Source organism: Amphiura filiformis, chromosome 6 (genome assembly GCF_039555335.1).
Source record: "Amphiura filiformis chromosome 6, Afil_fr2py, whole genome shotgun sequence".
Taxonomy (NCBI): Eukaryota; Metazoa; Echinodermata; class Ophiuroidea; order Amphilepidida; family Amphiuridae; genus Amphiura; species Amphiura filiformis.
In genome coordinates, this window is record NC_092633.1 from 28,269,115 (window position 1) to 28,294,060 (window position 24,946).

The 24,946-nt window shown below is 35.3% G+C and overlaps 1 protein-coding gene across 1 annotated transcript; it reads right to left on the bottom strand.

The window, feature by feature from the left end:
- LOC140154237 (uncharacterized) lies at window positions 1-24,946 on the bottom strand. Its single transcript, XM_072176831.1, has 2 exons — window positions 24,869-24,946; window positions 1-1,708 (listed from the first exon to the last, which is right to left on the bottom strand). Exons 1-2 carry the CDS (start codon window positions 24,871-24,873, stop codon window positions 793-795), a joined length of 921 nt encoding a protein of 306 aa, XP_072032932.1. The 5' UTR covers window positions 24,874-24,946; the 3' UTR covers window positions 1-792.

A 24,946-nucleotide genomic window follows, 5' to 3' on the forward strand; every position in this document is an offset into this window, starting at 1 on the left:
ATATCGTGAATTTCAAAAAATCTAAATTATTTGATATCAGAAGGACATTCTTCGTATTCAGAATGCAATTCGATACGTCCGATGTGCCACAAAATACTGTCCAAACGTTGCTACCCCAGCCCTTAAACCTTTTCTGTAAAACGTGTGCTTGCTGGGGCTCATATTTTTTTATGAAGTTTGTGGAAGTCAAATGAATGCAGTGGGGCATATAATATACGATAAATATATGATTTTTTTCAAAAAGTCTCATTCCACAAAATGATCATACTATTAGTAATAACTGTCGGGAAGGTTTTCTACCCCTTAAATCTGAACTAACACGAGTTCCATCTCCATATGAGAGTTATATTGAATTTTCTGACTAAATTTACTGATCCCAATTTAAAGGTGTAATTTGTAACATGTGTAAACATTACAGATATATAGGCTACATGCTCCCAATAAGAAAATACATTTAAAAAAAACATAATTGAATAGAAAATAATGAAATTTATTCTGATCGTATGTATATCTTATCATGTAACGAATTATGTTTTCAAAATATTTCCCCTATTATATGTAGTCTATACTATCTAATTAAACCAACAGCGCGATTAAGCCGCTCTTAATTTGACTTGATTTTTGGATGATTATAATCACATCGTATTTTAAATACAACACCACTTGCTTATCACTTCCATATTTTGGCAAATCATTTCGTAAATTATTTTTCAGTGAAAGAAGATAACTGTTAGCTTTTCTCTAAATGACGTTTGTGTCTGAAAAGCTGTATATTGTAGTTATAACATCCTTCTAAAGTGCAGGAATGATGTGCTTAACAGAACGACTGTGTCGCTTAGCAATCGGTACATATCGCCTGCGACGGATGTGGCTCTTCTTGCTTTTGACGTCTGGTGACCTCTTCATAACAGAGCTACCCTGGCCTTCCTCAGCTGCCTGCTTTCCGAGTGGTGAGTAATGACCAGATATAAAAAGATTGGACTCGCGTGCTGCCTTCAGTGCTTTATCAGACGCTGCCTGGCGTTTCTTCCTGTCATGATGTTCTTCCAAAGCAGCTAGGAGACTCTTCAACTTGTCGACAGGAGATTGATCCTCGACTTCACTCATCTTCTGAAGACCACTTCGAAGCATTCGCCTCATCTCATCAGCTCCAGATGAATCACCTTCGCTGGTTTCTTCGTCTTTATTAGTTAGCATGGCAAGGATCTTACTAATTGCGTCTTTAAGATCAGCGTAACTCACATCGGGTTCGTTGTCAGCCTCGTCCGCGCTGGCAGTCTCTTTCACATCTGCATTTTCTTGCGCTGTTTCAGCAGGCTTGTCATTTAACAGCTTGCTAAGAAATTTTGACGCAGAATATGACCCACCACGGCGTGCAATGAGTTCCTTATCGTCTAAACTGTTCGCCAATCGATTCACAATTGCTTCTGCTAAGCCCGGTGATTCTGGAACACGACGAGACCGTGACGGCACTGCTGCGTCATTAGCAACAGAAACCTTGCTCTTTCCGAAATTTGGAGAGTTCCCACTCGTTGAGAATCGTTTACTTACGACATGTGCAGATCGCTTTGGCATACTATTGGCTGCCTTTTGGATCATTGCTGCTTGTTTATAGCCTCCCAAAAAAACTCGAGAATGACCACAATCGAAAAGGGCGATGAAGACGCCAATAATGACAACTAATCTGCAGATCGCCATTTTGTCTAACCTAAAACAAACGACAATACAAATACAAATCATTAGTATCAAATTAACTACTTTTTCCCAAGTTAAGATTACGACAATGTTACAGAAATCATTCTATATTCAGGAGCTTCTACGTCTTAAATCTTGATTGTGTTATAAATAAGTCTACATTTGCAAGGACCATTCGGGCACTTGGGTATCATTATGGATCCAGTCAATTTTTACGGTCCTGATTTTAAAGTTAAAATTGACATTATACGGCTCGTAGTAATTTTTTATGGTGATTTTATGTACATTTTTTCCCTTTCCTTTTTGTCTAAAAATCTACGGGGCCTTTGTCAATTTTCACGGGCAATTGGGCTTAAGGGGGAATAATACCCTGATTTTCATCAGTACCCCTCTTCTTTTTTTTCTTGCAAATCTATGAAGTACATAAATATGTTCATCACCTCATGTCCTGAACTTATGAAATATCTCTACCTACAAAGTGCTTTTAAACCATTTTAGTATATCATTTTTGCCCTATATACTTTTTTTTGTTTACCTGTTACTATGGGATTATAGTAACTCAGTATGTGTGCCTCACTCATAACAAAACATAATTTATTCTATTCAAGTAGTACTTGAATAGAATAAATTATATCTTTATTATACCACCTTCAGACTGTGATTAACTAGGCATGCTATATCTCTTCCTCAATGAACGGTATAGCAAATTTAATACTAAATAGCCTCTATCATGTGCTGTTCGGAAAAGAGATTTCTATAAGGTTATAGGTCATCATAGGTCAGGTTATAATTACCTGGTTGGGGTCAAATTCAGGCAACCATTTTGAAATACATGTGATATATCAACATAGCTGTAATGAGGCATCAATTTTGATATTTGGTCTAGTTTGTCTTTTTACTGGATATATAATGCTATGATGGACAGAATAACATTTCTTGGGAATGGATGTAAATGGTGAGTACAATTTAGACTGTCTAGTTGAAATGGATTGGACAAACCAATCCATTTTTGGTACCAAAATCACAAAAATGAAGCTTACGAAAAACTACCTAATCTGATGGTATAGGTGAAGAGAAATGCAATTTTTTTCAACATAACTGCAGTTTGGTTGTGGATACTTTTTACCTATGGCTTAATTAGGTTTCAGTGAAATAATGTCGCTAGTTAAAAATACAAAATATTGAAAATAAAAGCATTTTAACCAGTTCGTTTGTTGATAGGTGTGGGCAGTAAGAATAACCAAGTTCATGAATTATCAAAAACCACTTATTCCCATTTTACATATCATCATTATTTCTCTAATGTGTTAGCAACATGTATCCAAAATTTTAACGAAATCCGTTTATAGTAAGCTTTCCAAAATGAAGTGAATTTAAAACATCGGTGATGTACCACCTTTTGGCTTCTACGTACCTGTAAAAGCATGTAAGCTACATTGATACCGATGCCACCAATAGAACGAGAAGATTTGCCCCTTCATTTTGCATACTACTTTGTCCAATTTTTTTCTCATTTCTTCACAAAATGCAAAAAAATGCACAAAAAAAATGCAATGGTGTAGTACCCCCTTAAGGACATGTCTGTCTTATTTCTAAAGCTGATTACAGTCTTTATATAGTTTTGATTTGTATGTTTGTGGGGTCTACGACTGTGTCTGGAACAATCCGCAAAAGCAGGAACGAGTCACAAGTTCCCTCCCACTAATGACTAACGTCATGTATGTCAAAGAAAATCATAATAATGTTCCATACTCGTGTCAGTAACAGCTTGCATGGTATATTAGTTAATAAGTGTATCTCTAGATTAATTTTGCGCAGTGTCAGCTTGCAAGTTGACAAATAATTTAAAAAAAAAAACATTCAACAAGTTCAACAAATGACACGCTTATTTACTTTTTTTGATTTCACCCACTTTGTGTCAGTGCAACAATTCAAGTAGTTTAAGATCCTTATTTTGAAGAATATAATGTTATCTTAATTTATTTCGTTAAGATATTACTTGATTTCTAGTCTAGAAATCAAATCTACCTAAATTGTATTGATTGGATGTACCGAAGATCATGGCCAAAGTTACGGATAAATAGAGTTGAAACTATTAATTAAATTTTGAATTATCAAAACCGCTTTAATAAAAGTGAAGATTTGCAGACCACAAAAACATTCTCACAGCATTATATTAAAGCGTGTCATTATACTGAAGTAAAATAGATAATTAAGTATAGATAACAAGCTAGACATTTACTGAAGACAGCAATCTATCAGATCGCTGTCTACTGAAAACAGTATATAGCGTTATCTACTGAAGATAACAAAGCAACATCTACTGGTGTCAGCAATGTAAAACATAAGGACGACGTCAACAAATATCATGAATAGAGTGCTAACAGAAATCTTAAAGAGTGCTAACTAATGGCGACATTAATAAAGGGCGCTACTGAAGACAGCAATCTAATGAAGAGCCCTGTTGAAGGTAGCGATCTAATAGAGTGCTATCTGCTAGTGACAGTAATAAAGGGCGCTACCGAAGACAACAATCTAACGAGACACCATAGTTGTTGAAGGTGGCGATGTAATAGAATGCTATCTGCTAATGACAGTAATAAAGGGCGCTTCTGAAGACAGCAATAAAGTGCGGAACCATGGTTGTTGAAGGTAGCGATCTAATAGAGTGCTATCTGGGACTGACAGTAATAAAGGGCGCTACTGAAAACAGCAATTTAATAAAGAGCTCTAGTTGTTGAATGTGGCGATCTCAAAGTCAAACAGTGATATCTGATACTATATACTGAAGACAGCATTCTAATAAAGAGCTCTATTTGCTGAAGGTAGCGATCTATATAATAGAGTGCTATCTGCTAGTGACAGTAATAAAGGGTGCTACTGAAGACAACAATATATGAAGAGCCGTAGTTGTTGAAGGTATCATCTATAGAATGCTATTTGCTTGTGGGAGTAATAAAGGGCGCTACTGAATAAAGAGCGCTGGCTGTTGAAGGTAGCGTTGTAATAGAGTGCTATCTGCTAGTGACAGTAATAAAGGGCGCAACTGAAGACAGCAATCTAACAAAGAGCTATACCATGATACGGTAGTTGTTGAATGTGGCGATCTCAAACAATGCTATCTGATAGTGGCAATAATAAAGGGGCTGAAATGGCGCTACTACACTGAAACAGCATTCTAATAAAGAGCTCTATTTGCTGAAGGTAGCGATCTAATAGAGTGATATCTGCTAGTGACAGTAATAAAGAGCGCTACTGAAGACAGCAATCTATGAAGAGCCGTAGTTGTTGAAGGTATCATCTATAGAATGCTATCTGCTAGTGACAGTAATAAAGGGCGCTACTGAAGACAGCAATCTAACAAAGAGCTTGAATGTGGCGATCTCAAACAGTGCTATCTGATATTGACAGTAATAAAGAGCTAGGATAAAAGGGCGCTATTATAATACTGAAACAGCATTCTAAAGAGCTCTCGTTGCTGAAGGTAGCGATCTAATAGAGTGCTATCTGCTAGTGACAGTAATAAAGGGTGCTACAGCAATCTATGAAGAGCCGTAGTTGAAGGTACGATCTAATAGTGTGCTACTGAAGACAACATTCTAATAAAGAGCTCTAGTTATTTAAGGTAGCGATTCAATAAAGTGCTATCTACTCGTAATAGTAATAAAGGGGGCTACAGAAGACAGCAATATAATCATAAGGAGCACTAGTTGTTGAATATAGCAATCTAATAGAGTAATATCCTGTAAATATCATTGTATGAGGGCCTGCTTGGAAAGCAGTGCTAGCCACTGAAGTAGTTTAAACCCCTCAATAAAGATTTCACAAATCAAAAATCAAAGCCAGCAGTCTAATAGAACACTATCTACTGAAGACATCAAGAGTGCTATCTACTGAAGACAATAATCTAATAGAGCGCCATCAACTGCAATCTAATGAAGAGCGCTGGTTGTTGAAGGTAGCAATCTGATATAATGCTATCTACCGAAGACAGCAGTGTAATAGATATTTTCACTCAATTAAAGTGTAAATCATATAATTTTTAGACTTAAAAAATAAATTGACTTGCCCTTATCGACCGACCTAAAAATCTAAAAAAACACAGTCGCGTTTTTTGTTTGTTTTTTAAGTGTTATATTTTGGTTTATTATGTGTTTTATTTAAGTTTAACTGCGATAGAATCGCATAAAGTTGTCAATTACTCACAAATTCTAGTTTTCAAAATGCAATTCGATAAAAACTAGGAATGTCCTTCTGATATCAAATAATTTCGATTTTTTTAATTTGCGATATAATACCGTACACATTTATGGCAAATGATTAAAAAGTAATTTTTTTGAAATTTAATAGCTAAATCTAATGATATGTACTTAAAATGTATAGCTGGGATGAAAAGCCGTCCATCATATGAAATTTTGACCTTTCATTTTGAAAATATAGATTTGTTCCCAAAAACACCAAAAAATGTAGGTCTTTTGGGCAAAAAAACGTATATATTAAATATGAAAAGTCTAAATTTTCAATTGATAGTCTGCTTTTCATCCCAGCTACATACACTTTAAAAGTACATATCATTAGATTTAATAAGTTTACTGCGAGGACTGTTAAATATCAAAAATGTCAAATTCTAATAATTTGCCATAAAATTTGTATTTATTTTTATATATCGCGAATTTCAAAAAAAAATCAAAATTATTTGATATCAGAAGGACATTTCCTTGTATTCAGAATGTTTGATGTGCTTTCAGGTCCCACAAAAATATTGTGCAAACGTTTCTATGCGATTCTTTAACTCATCATTTTAAATGACCGCGCAAACTACTAAATGATTTTACAAAACGGTACTATGTATCCATCCGGAAGTCACGCTAAAAAGAGTGATAACTGAACATAGTAATTTCGCTGAAAGAGCCATTTTCTGAATAATTATAGTAATCGTGGAGTAACTACAGAATACCCCTCTCGGGGGTATAGTTGTATAAAGTTGTAACATGTTTGTATGTATTGGAATAGGGTGTTTTGTGCTTGAGTGGGGTATTCTGTTTTAATGATTTGTGTATGGTAATGTTGTGAGTGTGTTATTCTGGAGACAAAGTATAGGTCTTGGTTTTTTTGTGGGCGCAGTTGGCGCAGACGTAGTCGAAAAACCGACAGAGTTGGCGTTTGACGTGGACGCAGTTTAAATTGGCGGGTTGATCAATGCAGCGTAGATGCATTATTTAAGTTGCAGTTGAAACAAAGGAAGTATGTTTGCTGGTACTACTCGGGAGTAGGCCTATAGGCCCTATAGGTGTCGGTTTTAACCAGGCGCAGTCGGCGCAGACGTAGTTGAAAATTGACAGGTTTTTATAAATGGGGCGTGGACGTGGTATTGCGGGGGGATTTGTCCCCGTTATACCGTTGAAGGAGTTCAAGATGTGGTATTTGTTTGTGTGATTGTATTTGAATTAGTTGTTGGTACATGTATAGGCCTACTAGGACAAATTCTATGTCTAGTTTTTATGTCGGCGTAGTCGGCGCAGACGTAGCTGAAAATTAACAGGTTTGGGCTTTGGGCTTGGACGTGGATAAAATTGGCGATTTTATGAATGGGACATAGTGTTTGGGGGATTTGTGCCCATGATGTTGAATTAGTATAATATGTTAAATTGTGTGTGAATGTGGGCGTGGACGTAGTTAAAAGTGGTGATTTTAAAAATGGAGCGTGGACGCAGTATTGCGGGGGGGGATTTGTCCCCCAATGGCGTTGAAGGAGTAGGCCTACAAGATGTTGTTTTGTGTTTGATAGTGTTTGAATTTGTTGTTGGTACATGTAAATTGGACAAAGTATAGGTCCTGGTTTAATGTCGGCGCAGACGTAGTCGAAATTTAGCATGTTTGGGCTTTGGGTGTGGTCGTAATTAAAATGGGTGATTTTATAAATGGGGCATGGACGCAGTGTTGGAGGGGATTTGTCCCCGTTGAAGTTGAATTGGGAGTATGTTGTTTTGTGTTTGATACCAGAAGTGTTTGAGTGTTTTGCTGCTACATGCAGTGTTTGGACCGTAGGTCTTGGTTTTTATGTCGGCGCAGTCGGCGCAGACGTAGTTCAAAATAGCAGGTTTTGCGTTTAGGCGTGGACGTAGTTAAATTATGTTAACTGTATCAAATAAATACCCTTATCTGGAATGAACTTTTGTTTTGGTTTTTAATACTGGAACATTTACGAAAATATTGCAGGCTATTCTTTATTTTTTGCTTCAGGACTAATGTTGCTAAAGTTTATACAGCCCCCCCCCCCCCCTCTAAGTGCACAAAAACTTTTTAACACCCCTGTTCATACACCCAAATCTTTTGAATCCCCTATATTCAGAACTCCAAAATTTTATAACCCCCCTACATATTTTTCAGCCCCCCTAATAATTGAAGATTCAGTATGTTTTGAAAGTGATATTAGTTCTTTAAGGATGACTTTGGCTATAGGGGTGGGCTTTGGCACGATTTTATGGCACATGATTATTTTGTTCATTGCAATTTTTTCGCGCGAATTTGTCCTGGTAATTAATGTTTTTTAGTTGAAGTTGAACGAGGCGATGTGGAAATTTTGGTCCCTGGCTCCGGTATCCCCCTTCGCATTTTAGCATTGATAGCAAATTTTCACGGGAAAAGAGATTTTTTGGGACAGCTTGGAAAAGTTAGGTTACAGATCTGAAGGGCCAAAGCTGAATCATGTTGCCTTGCACAGGGCACCCCGAGATAATGGTCTCTGGCAGGAGTGATGATGAGTTCACTGACCTTTTAACAAGTTCAACCATGGTTCAACAAAAGTCAATACGATTACGTAATTGTTCATGTGATGGCACACACAGAGGGAAAGTCAATATTTACATTTCTTGGTCATAAACCTCACCTCCATGCAGTACCTTTATAATAATATGTTATAGTTGGCTTTTGCTACGCATACGCATTATAGCTGATCTGGGTAATCAAAAACAAATCTACCCATCGTGGCTTAGGGTTTTAATAACATGCTTAATTTCCGGGATTGATTGAATTTAAATAATGGATACACATTTTAAGTTTAGCATCAGTTTTTGTTATTTAGTTAAGTTGGGTTTTTGAAAAAAAAAAAAAAATATTTTGCTTAAATCATTAGAAAATATGTAGGCCTACCATATTGGCTGAAAATTTTAGGTTGAAAAGTCGGGTATGAGAAGTTAGGGTCACAAATTGTACCAACCCGAAATTTTTATCACTTTGTAATATTTTCATTTGGTATGTTTCTTATTAATATTTTTTGAGGAAAAAAGTGAGGATTTTTTATCACTTTGTAATTTTTTCATTTGTTAATGTTATGTTTCTTATTTATAGTTTGTGAGGAAAAGTGATAGTTTTTCATCACTTTGCACATTTTGAATTTTTTATGTCTTTTAATATTTTGTGAGGAAAAAAGTGAGAATTTTGTCATAACTTTGCAAATTTTTTATTTATTATGTTTCTTATATTTTTCTGGTGAAAAAAAAGTAAGGATTTTTACTACTTTTATATTTTGATTTTTAATGTTTTCTATCATTTTGTGATGACAAAAGTGAGGATTTTTTCATCACTTCGCAAATTTTTCATTTGTTACGTTTCACATTATTTTGTATGGAAAAAAGATTTTGAAATTACTTCGGATTTTTTTTTTAATTTTCTGTATAATGTACAATGTTGCTTTAAGCCCATGGATTGAGAAATTTAATATTATTATTCCATGCCTTGATATTGTTTGATTGCATTTTGTAATATTGTTTTTAAAGTGATGAAAAAAGTGATGAATTATTATGATGTCAAAAAAATAGGTGCCAAAATTTCTCCCCAAATCGTGCCATATCTAATTATATTTCGAATGTGATAGAAATCCTCACGTATCTCATCACAAAATAATTTAAAAAATGAATGAAAAATTGGCGTCGTAATGAACAACTTTTTCATCACAAAATAATAAGAAATATAACAAATGAAAACATTCCAAAGTGATAAAAAATCCTCACTTTTTCCTCACAAAATAATAAGAAACGTTAAACATAACAAATGAGAAGTTGGCGAAATGATGAAAATAATTCTCACTGTTGTCATCACAAAACATGATGATAACAAGTGAAAAATTTCCAAAGTAATACAAAAATTCCTTACTTCAAAGTAATAAGAAACAAAACAAACGAGAAATTTCTAAAGTGTTAAAATATCCTTACTTTTATCATCACAAAATAATAAGAAACATAAAAAACTGCAAAGTGAGGATTCTTTCTCATTTTAACTTTCCTTAAATCGGCCTCAATTGTCTGAAATTGATAACATTTTATTTTTAAAGAGGGACTATGAATTTAATTCCAATATCATATTATTGAAATTCTCATCAATATTAACTGTATAGCTACTACTAGCTAAAACTACTGTTCTTTGAATGGTACAAAATGCAGATGTTCAATCGAAATACATATTATGCAATATAGGACTGTCCGCATTTTTTAGGTGGGTAATGTGTATAAAACAAATGAATATCTACGTCATTATCATTTGTTTCCCAATTTTAAAACAAGATGTTTTAGAAAAGGAAAACAAATCATACATGCCAAAAAAAATCACATTTTTGACCAAAAACACCTTCCAACCCAAAAATCACATTAATTTTGACCAAAAGTCACATTTTGATTTTGACCAACAAAAAAATCAAATTATTGATCAAAAAGAACATTTTAGACCAAAAACTAATTTTTGATCAAAATCACATTTTAAACCAAAATATCACAATGTAAACCAAAAATCACATTATAAACCAAACATCACATGAATTGAGTAAAATTACCCGGTGTTGAGTAAGGGAAAGATTTTACTCTGCTGTTTAGTAAAATTTTGCACAATACCGTACCTGGGCAAATGATAGCATTTTTGCAAATCATTTATTAGACGAGTGGATTCTATAGCCATTTTGGCTGCTGAAACCGAATCCGGAAAGCTTTTTTGCCGGTTTTTTTGCATAAAATGTATCTACATTGGTTCAGTGGACTTTTTCAAAATGGCCGGCAGTATATTGTGGTAGGGTTAGGGTTAACCGGCCAATATTAAAAGTACATGACCTAAAATTACAGCTATAGGTTAGATGTTCAGAAATTTGGTACTTTGGTAAAATAGTGAGTGAGGGCAAGGCATAGCTAGCCAACTCCCGTGTTAATTGAATGGAGATTTGACCGAAAATTTTGGTAAACGGACCGCTCACTTCTGAAGAATGCCACACGAAAACGGTACAAGCTACATTTAAAGTACTCTCTGTTCGATCATCATGATGAGTTTCTTATATAGTATGCCAAAATGGGGTACTGAAGGTGATTGACAAAGGGTCGTACTTCGCTGATGAGTAAGTGACAGTGAACATGAAAATCAGCGCCCATAACCCAAGTTAGTAGCTAGTTAGCGGAGACCGTCGCGGGACTGATTATTGATTATTGAAGTGCCTTATTTTATAGATATACGCACGATTTAGGGCAAGAAAAAAACCCCGGGACACTTTTGGAGACATCATCATCATCCTCATCATCATCATCATCATCATCATCATCATCATCATCATCATCATCATCATCATCACTTTCTACATTTTTTCTAAACAACATACTGTTTTAATAAGATTTTTTTCTTAAAATGCATGTAACTATAATTATTGTTTAGAGCGTGATGAAATAAAACATCACGATTTTCATCACAAAACAAATATAATGCATAAGAAATCGTTTGTTTTAGAGCGTGATGATGAAATAAAACATCACGGTTTTCATCACGAAACAAAGTAATACATAAGAAATCAATTTTTCGTGAGTGATGAAATAAAACATCGCGATTTTCATCACGAAACAAAGTAATACATAAGAAATCGTTTGTTTTAGAGCGTGATGAAATGAAAATTGAAAGTGTTATACAACTCACGGATACATCTTAAAAAACAAATTTCCATCTCATGATTGAATAGGAAGTTTGGTCAAACAGAGTATAAGGCATGATATTGATAATAAATACATCAGTCTTATAGTAGGGATAACCATCAAATTTTCATGTTGTCCCTATTGCTACAAAAGATTGTTTTCTGGATAGAACGCATCAATAGAAGTATTTTGGTGGTTAAATGGTCAAAATCGGTCAAAACTTTTCGAATTATGAATTTTCAAAGTTTCCCATTCTGACCGGTCATTGGAACGAAATAAAATGACAAGGTCCAAAAATAGCAATTGGGAGCAAAATTGGCATAAGCATATATTTGCCTTTATATTTCTTTATTTTAACATATATATGCAAACATGAAACAAGCATATTGTGAAAGTATCAAAGGGTTTCTTATGAAATGGCACTTTACTAGTCAATGGCATCAATTATTTTTTCAAACCGAGGCATTGAAATCATGCATTTAGAGAATATTTGCCAAAAATCATCCAAGATAGCCGATATGGCACAAAATCAAAATTGCACTAAGTCCAGGTGAACTTTTGTTTTCACAACCAAAAATTTCAATGTTATTGGGTTTATATGACCAATTAGTAGGTGTATGCAAACAAAATCTTAATTGTCATTGAAGGTCATTGACTCATTCACAACAATAGAGGTTATCCACTTCACTCATCATGCTCATGTGTGACTTCTAACAAAAGGTGCTGGTTCCTGTAGTATTGCTCATTCAAAACAATTCAATGCATGACCTCGGAGTTACCTGTATGACTTTCGCGGGCTATTTTGAAACAGTAAGGGTCGGTTCATAGTGAATATTCGAAGGCGAATATTCGGCTTCGAATACTTTTTGTGACGTCAAAATATATACGGCAACGAATAAAATATGAGTTGGATCGGATTAAATATCGCTCAACTGATAGCGAGATACTATTGATTTAATTTTTTACAGAAAAATATTGAAAAATAAAAGAATGAGATTAATTTAGAAATGTCTATGCAAGCAGTGCACAGTTGAGCTCCCTGCATGTCTATGGGAGTGTTCTAATCAACATGATCAAGTTGATGGTTCATTGGTCATCCCTACTTATAGTCTTAGGAAGCAAAAACATTGTTTAAAATTTCAACCATTTACTAGAAACATTTTACCTTCATTTGTAAATATTTATAAAAACGAATTATTTGAAGCAAACATCGTTTTCAAAATATTTTTTCAACTCCAAAATAACATTATGTTTAGAATGATTTGTACAAAGTTTTCAAAAATGTTTTTGGAATGTTATAAGAACGTAAAACATTTTAATAACATTTCAATGTCGCATTATATAAAGGTCGTGAAAACATTTTAAAAACGTGATTGTAAATACTTGGACAAACATTTTTTTTTCAAAATATTTTTCAACTCCAAAATAACATTCTGTTTAGAATGATTTGTACCAAGTTTTCAAAATGTTTTTGGAATGTTATAAAACGTAAAACATTTTAATAACATTTAAATGTCGCGTTGTATAAAGGTCGTGAAAACATTTTTAAAACGTGATTGTAAATACTTGGACAAACATTTTTTTCAAAATATTTTTGCAACTCCAAAATAACATTCTGTTTAGAATGATTTGTACCAAGTTTTCAAAAATGTTTTAGGAATGTTACAAAAACGTTTTTACATTGTTGAGCAACGATAATGCTGTAGGATGTAAAACATATAGCCCTTAAGTTAGGCCAAATAAACAAAATTAACATGTTTCACGTCTTCTTTGTTTCCTTTGTTGAGGTTTCTTCAATTAAATTTGTATTTTGTGAAAGTCAGTTATTTTAACAAAACAAATATTCTTCCTATAGCCTTGCTAATAAACTAGAAACACTTTAGGAATGTTTTGAGATAAATAAGGGGGTCCTATGTCAGTATAACAAATAAAAAGATTTCTCCTCTTTTGTGCAGACATAGTGTATGCTAGAATAACTATAATTATGGGTATTCACGATTCTGCTCTAAAAAATAAAATGCCCTTTCCTCCACCTTGTTTTGAATAAGTCGGATGTAAAACAGGTTGTTTATTATTGAACTTGGCCTTCACTATATAATACATTAAAACATATTAGAAACACTTTGACCAAGTTTCAGGGCAAATTTATGCAAAATAAAAGTACCCCGAACATTTATGCATGGATTTTTAGCAAACTATTGGCAAAAATTATATGTTAATGAGCTTCTCCAGTCATTTTAGCTTATTGACTTGATTGATTATTGATAAAGACAATACGATACAAAGAAAATATAAATTGATGTATTTTGAAAACCGTAGGCCTATGTCCGATTGATTCCAAAGAAAAGGTATATTGATCAGTGTACTTTGGTCTACTCAATTAATCTGTTTAGAGCACTTTTATAATGCCTGCATTACCACCTTAAGGGATCCAAAATGAGCGTTTTTTGCGTTTCGACAGTATTTTTGTGGGACATGAGAGCACCTCAGACCTATCGAATTGCATTCTGAATACGAAGCATGTCTTTCTGATATCAAATAATTTTCAGTTTTAAAAATCACAATATAATACAAATTTTATGACAAATTATAAAAATTTGATATTTTTCAAATTTTTGATATATAACAGTCCTCGAAGTAAATTATATAAATCTAATGATATATTCTTAAAGTGTATGTAGCAGGGAGGAAAAGCCGACGGTCAATTGAAAATTTTGACCTTTCATATTGAAGATATGGATTTTTTTCCCAAAAGACCTTATTTTTTTGGTGTTTTGGGAAAAAAATCCATATCTTCAATATGAAAGGTCAAAATTTTCAATTGATCGTCGGCTTTTCATCCCACCTACATACACTTTAAGTATAAATCATCAGATTTATAAAGTTTACTTCAAGTACTGTTAAATATCAAAAATATCGATTTTAATGATTTGCCATAAAATGTGTATTAAATTGCGAATTTCAAAAATCAAAATTATTTGCAATCAGAATGACATTCTTCGTATTCAGAATGCAATTCGATATGTCTGATGTGCTCTAATGTCCCAAAATAAATACTGTCCAAACGTTCATACCCCAGCCCTTAAACAGCTCAAGACACAAAATGTTAGGCAGTAGTCCAGTTTAAATATTATTTTCTTCATGTATTAATTTGTAAGTATTTAGTGGTGGAGGGTTTTATGTAATGTTATTCTTCTATTTTGTACAGAGCGCAGTAAACATACGAACACATTGTTCACCCAATTGTAATTAGGTAATGTAAAACAAAGCTTTAACGTAGAACTTATTATGTGTTACAATCAACAATATCATTCGGAATCCGGCAATCGTTTAATATAAGAACATCAAGAATGTAGCAATGGAAACAGGCCTTCCTGTTGAAGTCAAATGTTTATTGCTTCGGAATGACAATGGGCTGAGATTGAACGTACCAGCCCAGAGGATGATTTAAGGAAGGCCCATCATGCACTGTAAAAGTGTTATCACTAGAGTTTCAACTGCCACTATATTTTTCAAATCCCATTGAACTCTGTGCAAAAGATGTTGTTTAAGAATTGTCCGTGTGTCATTATTACTTGGTCGATTTCAGATGTAAAGTGATGTATGCATGAAGGATAAATCACACCTTCTGTAGATAAGATAACATAAAATGTGAAATCGACCAACTTTTTGAAGGTGTTTTTATTGTAAATATATCTGTCCAAATTCAAATTGAACCATGCACGTGTACGTGTGTATGCAGTGGGCGGGCAGTGGTGTCATGTTCACCCCCACAGCTATCATTACTCGTTGACTGCCGATAAAACGCCCAATAAAGACTTAGTCACCGGACCGCGCCGGCCAGTTAAAGTACATGCCCTATCACACCACTCCACACCACCATACATAAATTCTCCCAGTCACATTTCCCAAATATGAAATTAAAAAAGTCAAATTTTAATTTACTTCTTTTAAAGTTTGGCAGAGGCGGGGTTCGAACTCACGGCGCAACGCTTAGTACTCTATGAGCCTAGCGCCTTAGACCACTCGACCACTTGTCTTGTTGTTATTTAATTTGAAACTTATTTAAAAATATAATCGCTACCACGTGACAAGCAAAGACAGAAAACGTATTATATTTTGGAATTTTATCATTAATGTGTATCATAATAGAGCTACCATTATTTATATTGTTGAATTCTCAAGCGCATCATTTCGAATTGAGTTTTTATTCCTAAAGCCCGATACTGACTCCACCTGTACATTTTAATTTCATCGCGGGATGCTGAGATGTTTGAAAAGCATCGCAGCATCGCATACCGCTGCGAAGTGGAGTCAGGATCGGGCTTAATTCGAACCACCAGCATCCATGGTTCGATGTAGAGAGTCTTTCCTATTCAGAGGAAATATTGCAATTACACACCTTATTGCCTTTTAACAATAACCAATGACACTAGCACGTAATTCCAGTCAAGCGCCAATCTTTAATCCTATTGTTGAAGAGGATAATAAGCTTATACTTATGTATAGCATTCGTAAAAAAGCTTAAGTCTTTGTTTGCTTTGGTTAAGTCCTGTTCAAGTGGTGGATTAACCAACAATTAACAATGAGAGTACATTCCTGAACCTCGTTCAGTTGGCGATGATTTGAAGTGACCGCCAATTATGACCATTTGATATTTAATAGGGCCTACCAGCAATGTGGAAAAAAAAATAATGTAGTGCCAAAATAATGTACCCTTTTACGGAAGGAGCAAAGTTTAACAAGTTACAACTCCGCTTCTGCAGTACGAATGTCAGCGGCGAATGTCAGGTTATTATTTCCCAGTCTTGAATAAAAATTTCAGGCAGAGGTGGGAATCGATCTCGGTACCTCCCGGTTAAAAAGCACTGTGCAAAACCATTAAGCCAACTAAATATCTGTCGTGAGATGCTTGACATTAATCTTTGATATTGCTGAATGGAACAAATCGCGGAATTAAATCAGTAATAAAAGAAGTAGATTCTTATTTAGCGGCCAAATTGGATAAAAGGGGAAATATTTGTCCCTGCTCTAAAGAAAATATAGGTTAGAAAATTATCAAATAAATTTAAATTAAAAATTGAGACTTTATATTTATTTATTTCACAAGGCGGCATTTTCACAGACAAACCACTGTATACGCTAAAAACTTGACCCTCATTACTATATAGATGATGGCATAGCTCAGTGTTTGATTTGATTTGATTTGATTTTATTCGGTATCTCCATATTGCACATACAACAATACAAGGGAAAAGATATAAAATGCATTAAGATAAATAACATATAATACACAAAAAACAAGGCAAGGAGATATCACAGGATAGCCCTTTAAGCCCAAAGGCTTATTTCCGAAGGGGTCCTTTATACATAGAAGGGCAAAAGGCATACATACATATAAAACATACAAAGAAATATATATATATACAAGTGAATATTAAAAGTAAAATAAAATCTTTAAACATGATTAAAATCATTAGAAACTAAATTTGGTTAAAAAGATGAGTTTTTACAGACTTTTTGAAACTTGGTTTATTAGAAATTGATTTGATTGCACTTGGTAAGCTGGCCCAATCCTGAATGGCATTATAATAAAAAAGAGCCAGAAGTGATGGTAGTGGATTTTGGAACACGGAAATTTTGAGCACTGTTTCTAGTACTGTATTGGTGCACGTTTGAAACTCTGGTAAAATTTGAACTAAGATAGTCTGGGCCAACTTCATTAAAAATATCAAAAACATGGTTCAACCTGAGTTGTTTAGCCCTATTTTGTATGTTAAGGAAATTAAGATCTTTAAAATCATCTTCTGTAATATGATACATGCAATTCTTATTTAAAATAAATCTGATAACTTTGTTTTGAGCAATTTGTAGGCTTTTACTCATCTGCTTATGTGTGCCAGCATGCCAAGAAGAAATAGAGTAATCAAACAAACAAAGTACAAGAGCAGAGCATAAAATTTTCTTAATATTTTGATCAAGAAACTTTGCCTGTCTGTAAAGAAATTTGAGTCTAGAATTTACTTTTTTTATGACACCAAGACCCATTTCGTCACCATTCAAGCACTGGTCAATAGTAAGGCCTAAGTATTTGACTGAGGGAGTAGCATGAATTGTTTGCCCTTCACACTCAATGGAATAATTTTGCCAATTCTTCAATTTACGTTTTGTTCCAAAAAGAATGAGTTCTGTTTTACCCATGTGGAGAGAAAGTTTGTTATCTATGAGCCATTTGTTACAGCTTTCAAGATTTTTGCTAAGCTGCTGCCCAATTTTCAACGGATCTTTATCAGCAACCAAAAGAGCGCTATCGTCTGCATACTGAAGGAGCATACAATCAACACAGTTGGGCATGTCGTTCACGTAACAAAGGAACAAAATGGGACCCAAGATACTCCCCTGTGGAACTCCGCATGTTAAAGCCATAGAGTTGGAGTCTGAGCCATTAACATTAACAATCTGAGATCTGCAATTCAGATATGACTCAAACCATTTAGTGGAGTTCATTCCCAGAGCAGTAAGCTTTTGACATAAAATAGAGTGATTAACACTGTCGAATGCTTTCTGGATGTCAAGAAGCACCATTCCAGTAAACAGACCAGCACTGATTTGGTTTCTGATATGATCTTGAAGATAGATAAGACATGTGTCTGTGGAATATTTACCTCTAAAACCTGACTGAAATTTAAATAAGATGTTATTTTCCGTGAGATACCTGTTAAATTGTACAAACACTGCCTTCTCCAAAATTTTGGAGGCCACAGACAAAATACTAACAGGTCTGTAGTTGCCTACTTCCAACCTGCTCTTCTTTTTATATAATGGTTTGACCTTGGCAATTTTCATTTCACTTGGAAACACTTCAGTCTTGATAGAGAGATTAATAATAGATGTGATTGGAGTTTTAATGACTTCTGCAGCATCTTTCAGAAAACGAGCCGGCAAGCCATCTAAGCCAGTGCTTTTATCGATGTTAAGATTGGTTAGCTCATCATAGACAAAGGTCTCACTGACCTCATGGAGATCAAAGGATCCATTCCTGATATGACTGTAATAGCCTTGGAACCTGTTGGAGTTAACATCATAAAGACCACTTGGCTCAGGTAGCTCACCAACAAGTTTGGCAGCAACTCCAGTAAAGAATTTGTTGAAATGATTAGCAACTTCTTTGTTCTCAAAACACTTTTTACCATCAATATCTAAAACCATATTGGTAGAGTCTTTTGTTTTGTTTTGGTACCCAAGCTCTTTGAGATTTTTCCAGAGCTTTTTAGAATCATTTTATTTGCCTCAATCTTATGCAACATGTACTGTTGTTTAGCAGATCGTATCTCTCTTTGGACTTTATTACGTAACTTACAGTACTCTTTATAATACTCAGACATATGTTTGTTTTTATTAAATTTTGCAAGCAAACAGTCTCTTTCTCTGATGTTATCAATAATCTCACTTGTCATCCATGTTTCAGAGCGTTGTTTAATCCGAACTTCCCTTAGAGGAGCAACAGAGTCAAGAGTGTTCAAGAATATGTTACAAAACATGGACCAAGCTCTATCAACATCGTTACATAACAATATTTCAGACCAGTCAGATTCAGACAACTTATCAATGAAAGATTCCTTGCTGTAATTCTTTAAAGATCTTACTTTAACTCTTTTATGCTCGTTGAATGTTGCTTTGGGTGACTTCCTTGTACAGTACGTGAAAAAGTGATCACTTAACCCAATTGTTACCACACCATATTGACTGATTACATTGTCATAATTACATATAATGTGATCAAGAGCAGACTTTGTGGTAGGGGTGATTCTAGTTGGGGTATGAATAAGTTGTTTATGTCCAAACAAGTGCAACATGTTAGCATATTTGGTGTATACTCGGTCTTTACGTAAAGCACACATGTTCATATCACCCAAAATAATCACTTCAGAATCAGCAGGCAATTTTGAAAGGACATTCTCAAGATTGTTGATAAATTGTGAATGCTTTTCAGGCCTGTAACAGGAACCAACAATAAAAGGTTTGCATCTTGGTAGCAAAATCTCAGTCCAAATAGCTTCCATTTTGGGAATGTCTAAATCAGGCCTGGGATTAAATGCCAAATCAGAATGAATGTAGATGCAGGTACCGCCGCCATTTTTGTTACGGTCCTTACGGATAACAGAGAAATTAGGAATGTTGATTTCATTATCGGTGACTGAATCATCCAGCCATGTTTCACAGACAGTAATTATTTTGGCTCTAGTATTGGATGCAATCAATTTCAATTCACTCATTTTGGGACAAACAGAACGGGCATTGAGATTGATAATGTGAATACCCTTCTTAGAAAAGGTTTTTAAAACATCGTCAGAGTCAATATTGTTTATTTTAATATTGTTTATTTTACAGTTTCTATCATCTTTCCTTGTGGAGATCCCGGTGTCCTGGCTAACGTTGTTATTTTCAGGCTCAACTTCATTTGGTGAATCTGTGCGGAATCTTATCCTGGGACCTTTTCCTCTATGAGTTACAGGCATGGAATTGATCTTTAAAGCTCTAAGACATTTCCAAACATCAGGGTTGATATGAGTGGATTTTCCATAGTCTTTGAATTCAAGTAGTTTGTCACGATCAGACTTGTAATGTCAATATCGTTGGTTCGAATCCGCCTGCCAACAATGGTTATTATGATTTTAATGCTACGCTACAATTTGTTCAATTTTTTTTCATTTATTTATTTATTTATTCATTCATTCATTCATTCATTCATTCATTCATTCATTCATTCATTCATTCATTCATTCATTCATTCATTCATTCATTCATTCATTCATTCATTCATTCATTCATTCATTTATTTAAATAATTTGATATATTTGAAAGGGGTATTTGAGCAATTTGAAATTATTACCCCGTATAATCCTATGGGGTCATTTTGAACCCACCCCCTCCCAAATTGCCAAAACCTATGAGTTTAAATCATACATAATGATCAGTACGTCAATCATGAGTGAACACCGGTTGGTCACTGCATTTATTTGGGAATGGGTAGGCACTGCAGCTTGATTCACCATCCACAACATGATAATGTGTGCACATGCTACATTATATACACTTGTAGGCCTATGTTGTTGTTGGTGTATAAGTAATGGGCCTTGCAATTGAAATGCCTCAAGCTTTTAATCCGATATGCAGATTATCTATTTGTTTTCATGAATTGGAAGACATTCTTTGATGTATTACTGAGCTCAATGATCTGAAATTACTGGAGTGTGAGGTCAGCATAGTATTTTATTAACAGAAAGTATAGAGGCCCTGCATGAAATTATCGATTGGCTCCAAACAAAGGATTTGAGCCGGTGTCCTTCACCGTAGTTATGGCGGAGTGCAGTCCATTCAATCAAATGTTGTCATCAACCTATTTGATTGCAATCATGCTTTTGTTGAATGCATTTGAGTAGTCCGCCATAATTACGGGATGATATGTCACATGCAAGGCCTCTATTCTCCAAATTCATTTCCTAATGTATGTGAGAATGATACAATAATGACATGATGAACATAGTCATTGATGCATCAGTTTTAAAATAGACTAGGCGGTTACCATATTTGGCGGTTCTCGGCTGGGCGCGATTACCAGGCTGATGGTGACATGTCCATATGACAGTTTTTACAAATTTGACCTCAGATGACCCCTGGCGACCCCAAAATGACCTTCCAAAAATTTGGCTCTAAATGTTGACTGTACCCACCAAGTTTCATGCCCATACGACAGTTTTAGTAATTTGACCTCAGATGACCCCTGGGTGACCTTGGATGACCCCAAAATGCTGGGCGCGATTACCAGGCTGATGGTGACATGTCCATACGACAGTTTTTACAAATTTGACCTCAGATGACCCCTGGCGACCCCAAAATGACCTTCCAAAAATTTGGCTCTAAATGTTGACTGTACCCACCAAGTTTCATGCCCATATATGAGTTTTTACTAATTTGACCTCAGATGACCCGTGGTGACCTTGGATGACCCCAAAATGATCTTCAAAAAATGTTGTTTTAAATGTTGACTGTACCTACCAAGTTTCATGCCCATACGACACTTTTTAGTAATTTGACCTCAGATGACCCCTGGGAGCGGACCCCGGTGTCAGATGACTTTAAAACGAACATAAACATCTTCTTGACAGGACAGAACTACACCCACCCACCGAGTTTGAGCCCCGTACGACCTAGTTTCATGCCCATATGACAGTTTTTAGTCATTTTACCTCAAATGACCCCTGGGAGGGGGCCCCGGGGTCGGATGACTTAACGAACATGAACATCTTCTTGCCAGGACAGAACTACACCCACCCACCGAGTTTGAGTCCCGTAGGACCTAGTTTCATGCCCATATGGCAGTTTTAGTCATTTGACCTCAAATGACCCCTTGGAAGGGCCCCGGGGTCGGATGACTTAACGAACATAAACTTCTTCTTGCCAGGACAGAACTACACCCACCCACCGAGTTTGAGCCCCGTACGACCTACGACGGCCTCACATTAGCAGTGACAGACAAAACCTAAATCTACAGAATATATCCATTACTCGTCTCGAAAGAGCTCAAAATAAATAACTTAAAAAATTTTCTTGATGTCCTTTAACATGTTTCCACAGTTAACCATCGTTAGCCATGGATATCTATGCTGTAGAACTGACCGGTGACTAAGTCCGATTTATTGGGACGTTTATCGACCATCAACGAGTAATGATGCTAACCGCAAGACTTGCTGGGAAGTGCTTAATTCATCCTCTGGTACCAGCCGTGGGACGTGCAATACATCCTCCCCATTTTGGGCCCGTGCTCCATAGCCAAAATTATCAAAAAGTATCATTATCACCTTCAAAACATGCGGAATCTTCAATTACATGCTTATGAAGCTTGCATATTTTCAAAAGAAAACACAGTTAACATGAATGACACATAGCCATGATTACCATCATCAACTCTATTGTACACCTTTCTGTATTTCTTAATAAGGCAAACAAATTCGTGTACATTCTAATCTTGATATAACTGTATGACTACAATCATCTCACTTATATTTGCATCCAATTTTGTAAGTATATTTTGTTATTACTATCAATAAACCATCAAGAATTTAACAATAATTGTGTATATCTCTGTCTTTGAGTCACATTTGTATACCATATCCAACTTGGACCTCGGGGACAGGGGGGCACTCAACTTTGGAAGTGACGGGTATGTGCCTACCGGAGCCGCGAAGAAGGGGCCTATCGGGTACAAAGCGTTATTTTTAAAACTAAGGGGTAATTGGGTAAAAATAAAATAAAAAAAGGGGTCATTGGGTGCAATATTTTTAAAAAAGGGGTCATCGAGTATAAGATTGAAAGAAAGGGTCATCGGGTAGAAAATTGTGAAAAAATGTAGCAAAATTTTGAAACTTTCGGCATAATTTGGAAAAAATGAAGCAAAATTGGACAGTTTCGGCATTTTTTAGTTGCATTTTGATGATGCTATTATAGAAAAAATGGGGTTATGGGTAGCCGCAACCAAAGAAAGGGGTTCATTGGGACGGCCGCAACTAAAAAAAAAAAAAGGGGGGTCATCGGGTATGGATTGTAAAGTCCATTTTATCACGTTAAAATTGGGACAATTGTCCCGCGAATTTATGGCTTTGGAAAAACTGAATTCTAAAAGATAATAGAATCCAAATTATATGAGTTTGGTCTTGTTGCGATGCATTGCACTATTACACATGTTCTTATACCAACAAACAGCAAAATAGATAAAAATTAATGAGACTGATTGAGACTCTTTTTATGGTTTTTACAACTAAACTAAAAATTTGATACGATTGATTCTAAATATATTACAAAAAATAAGGTCTCTCGTCCCAACGCGCAGTCGGGCTTTCTTGTTAGAACGAGGCATTCCCTCATACATTATGTTTAGTCGTGCATTGTGTTTAAGTAAGGAACACTGCGAGTTCTCAACTATGAGGTCTATACCTACACGCAAGTGTGTCCATTAATTACGGAACACTGCGAATTCTCAACTATGTCCACGCCGACTGCGGCGAGGTCAAAACCTACACGCAAGTGTGTCTATGTCCTGTTAAGAAGCATGCTGTTTTCAAAGCCCCATATCGAATTCAGAACTACGTCTACGCCGACTGCGCCAACATAAAACCAAGACCTATAAGCCCTCTATCGAATTCAGAACTACGTCTGCGCCGACTGCGCCAACATAAAACCAAGAATTGCGTGCATATCCTATTTGGACATGGACGCACTTGGTTAATGGCCCATGGTGCGGAACCTTGGACTGCTCAAATAATGAGTTTTCAACTGCGAATACCTTATGGCTAAATCGCCCTCTCTGTGTACAAGTGTGTTCGGTTATTTGTCCAATTACCAGAATACAAGACATTAAGACGTGACTGTAGGGGGATTATTTGTCCAACTACTAGATAGATGGCGCTTCGTTGAAGACACTGCGTCTACGCCGACCAACACCGTCGGGCTGTTTTCAATCAACACGCCCTCTCTGTCTGAAATTATTTGTCCAAATACCAGAATCCAAAAAGCCATGTTGTGACTGTAGGGGGATTATTTGTCCAACTTCTAGATAGATGGCGCTTCGTTGAAGACATTTGTCCAAGAACCAAAATGTAAAAGAAATTATGATGTGACTATAGGGGGATTATTTGTCAAAATACAAGAAAATATCAAATTGAGGGGGCTATTCCCTTCGAAGCAGCTCGGGGCTGTGCCCATGGTGTGGTGGGTATTGTGTAGTTATGCCGTAATCGTATAATGAGGTGAGCATTCTCATATCCATAGAGGACATCTACTTATAAATGATAGAAAGATGTTAGAGAGTGACTTTTAACGGAAGAAATAATTTTGATAAAGAGTGCTGTCTACTGAAGACAGCAATATAATTAGTGAAATTTATTGAAGAGAGTTAAAAAAACAACAACAAAAACAGGTAGGCTTAAGGCTAAACGGAATCGAAAATGCTTTTAAAATGGAATTATATTTCATGGCCATTTATTTGCATCTTTTTATAATAACCCCGTAAAACGTTAAACTTATGAAATGGGAATTAAACAGAATTGTCTTTATCAATGTTATACATGTACGTGAAAATAGTTTGAAATCGTGTCTGCAAAATACTTTAAATTGTCAGCATTCGAGATTGAAGAAATGAAAAAAAGATAAAAATTACGAATTGAAAGTCATCTTACCTCATAAAAGACGATCCACAGGCAAAATGTTCACGCCAAATGCCGAACCAATTATGAAAATGTGAGTTACATGCCAAC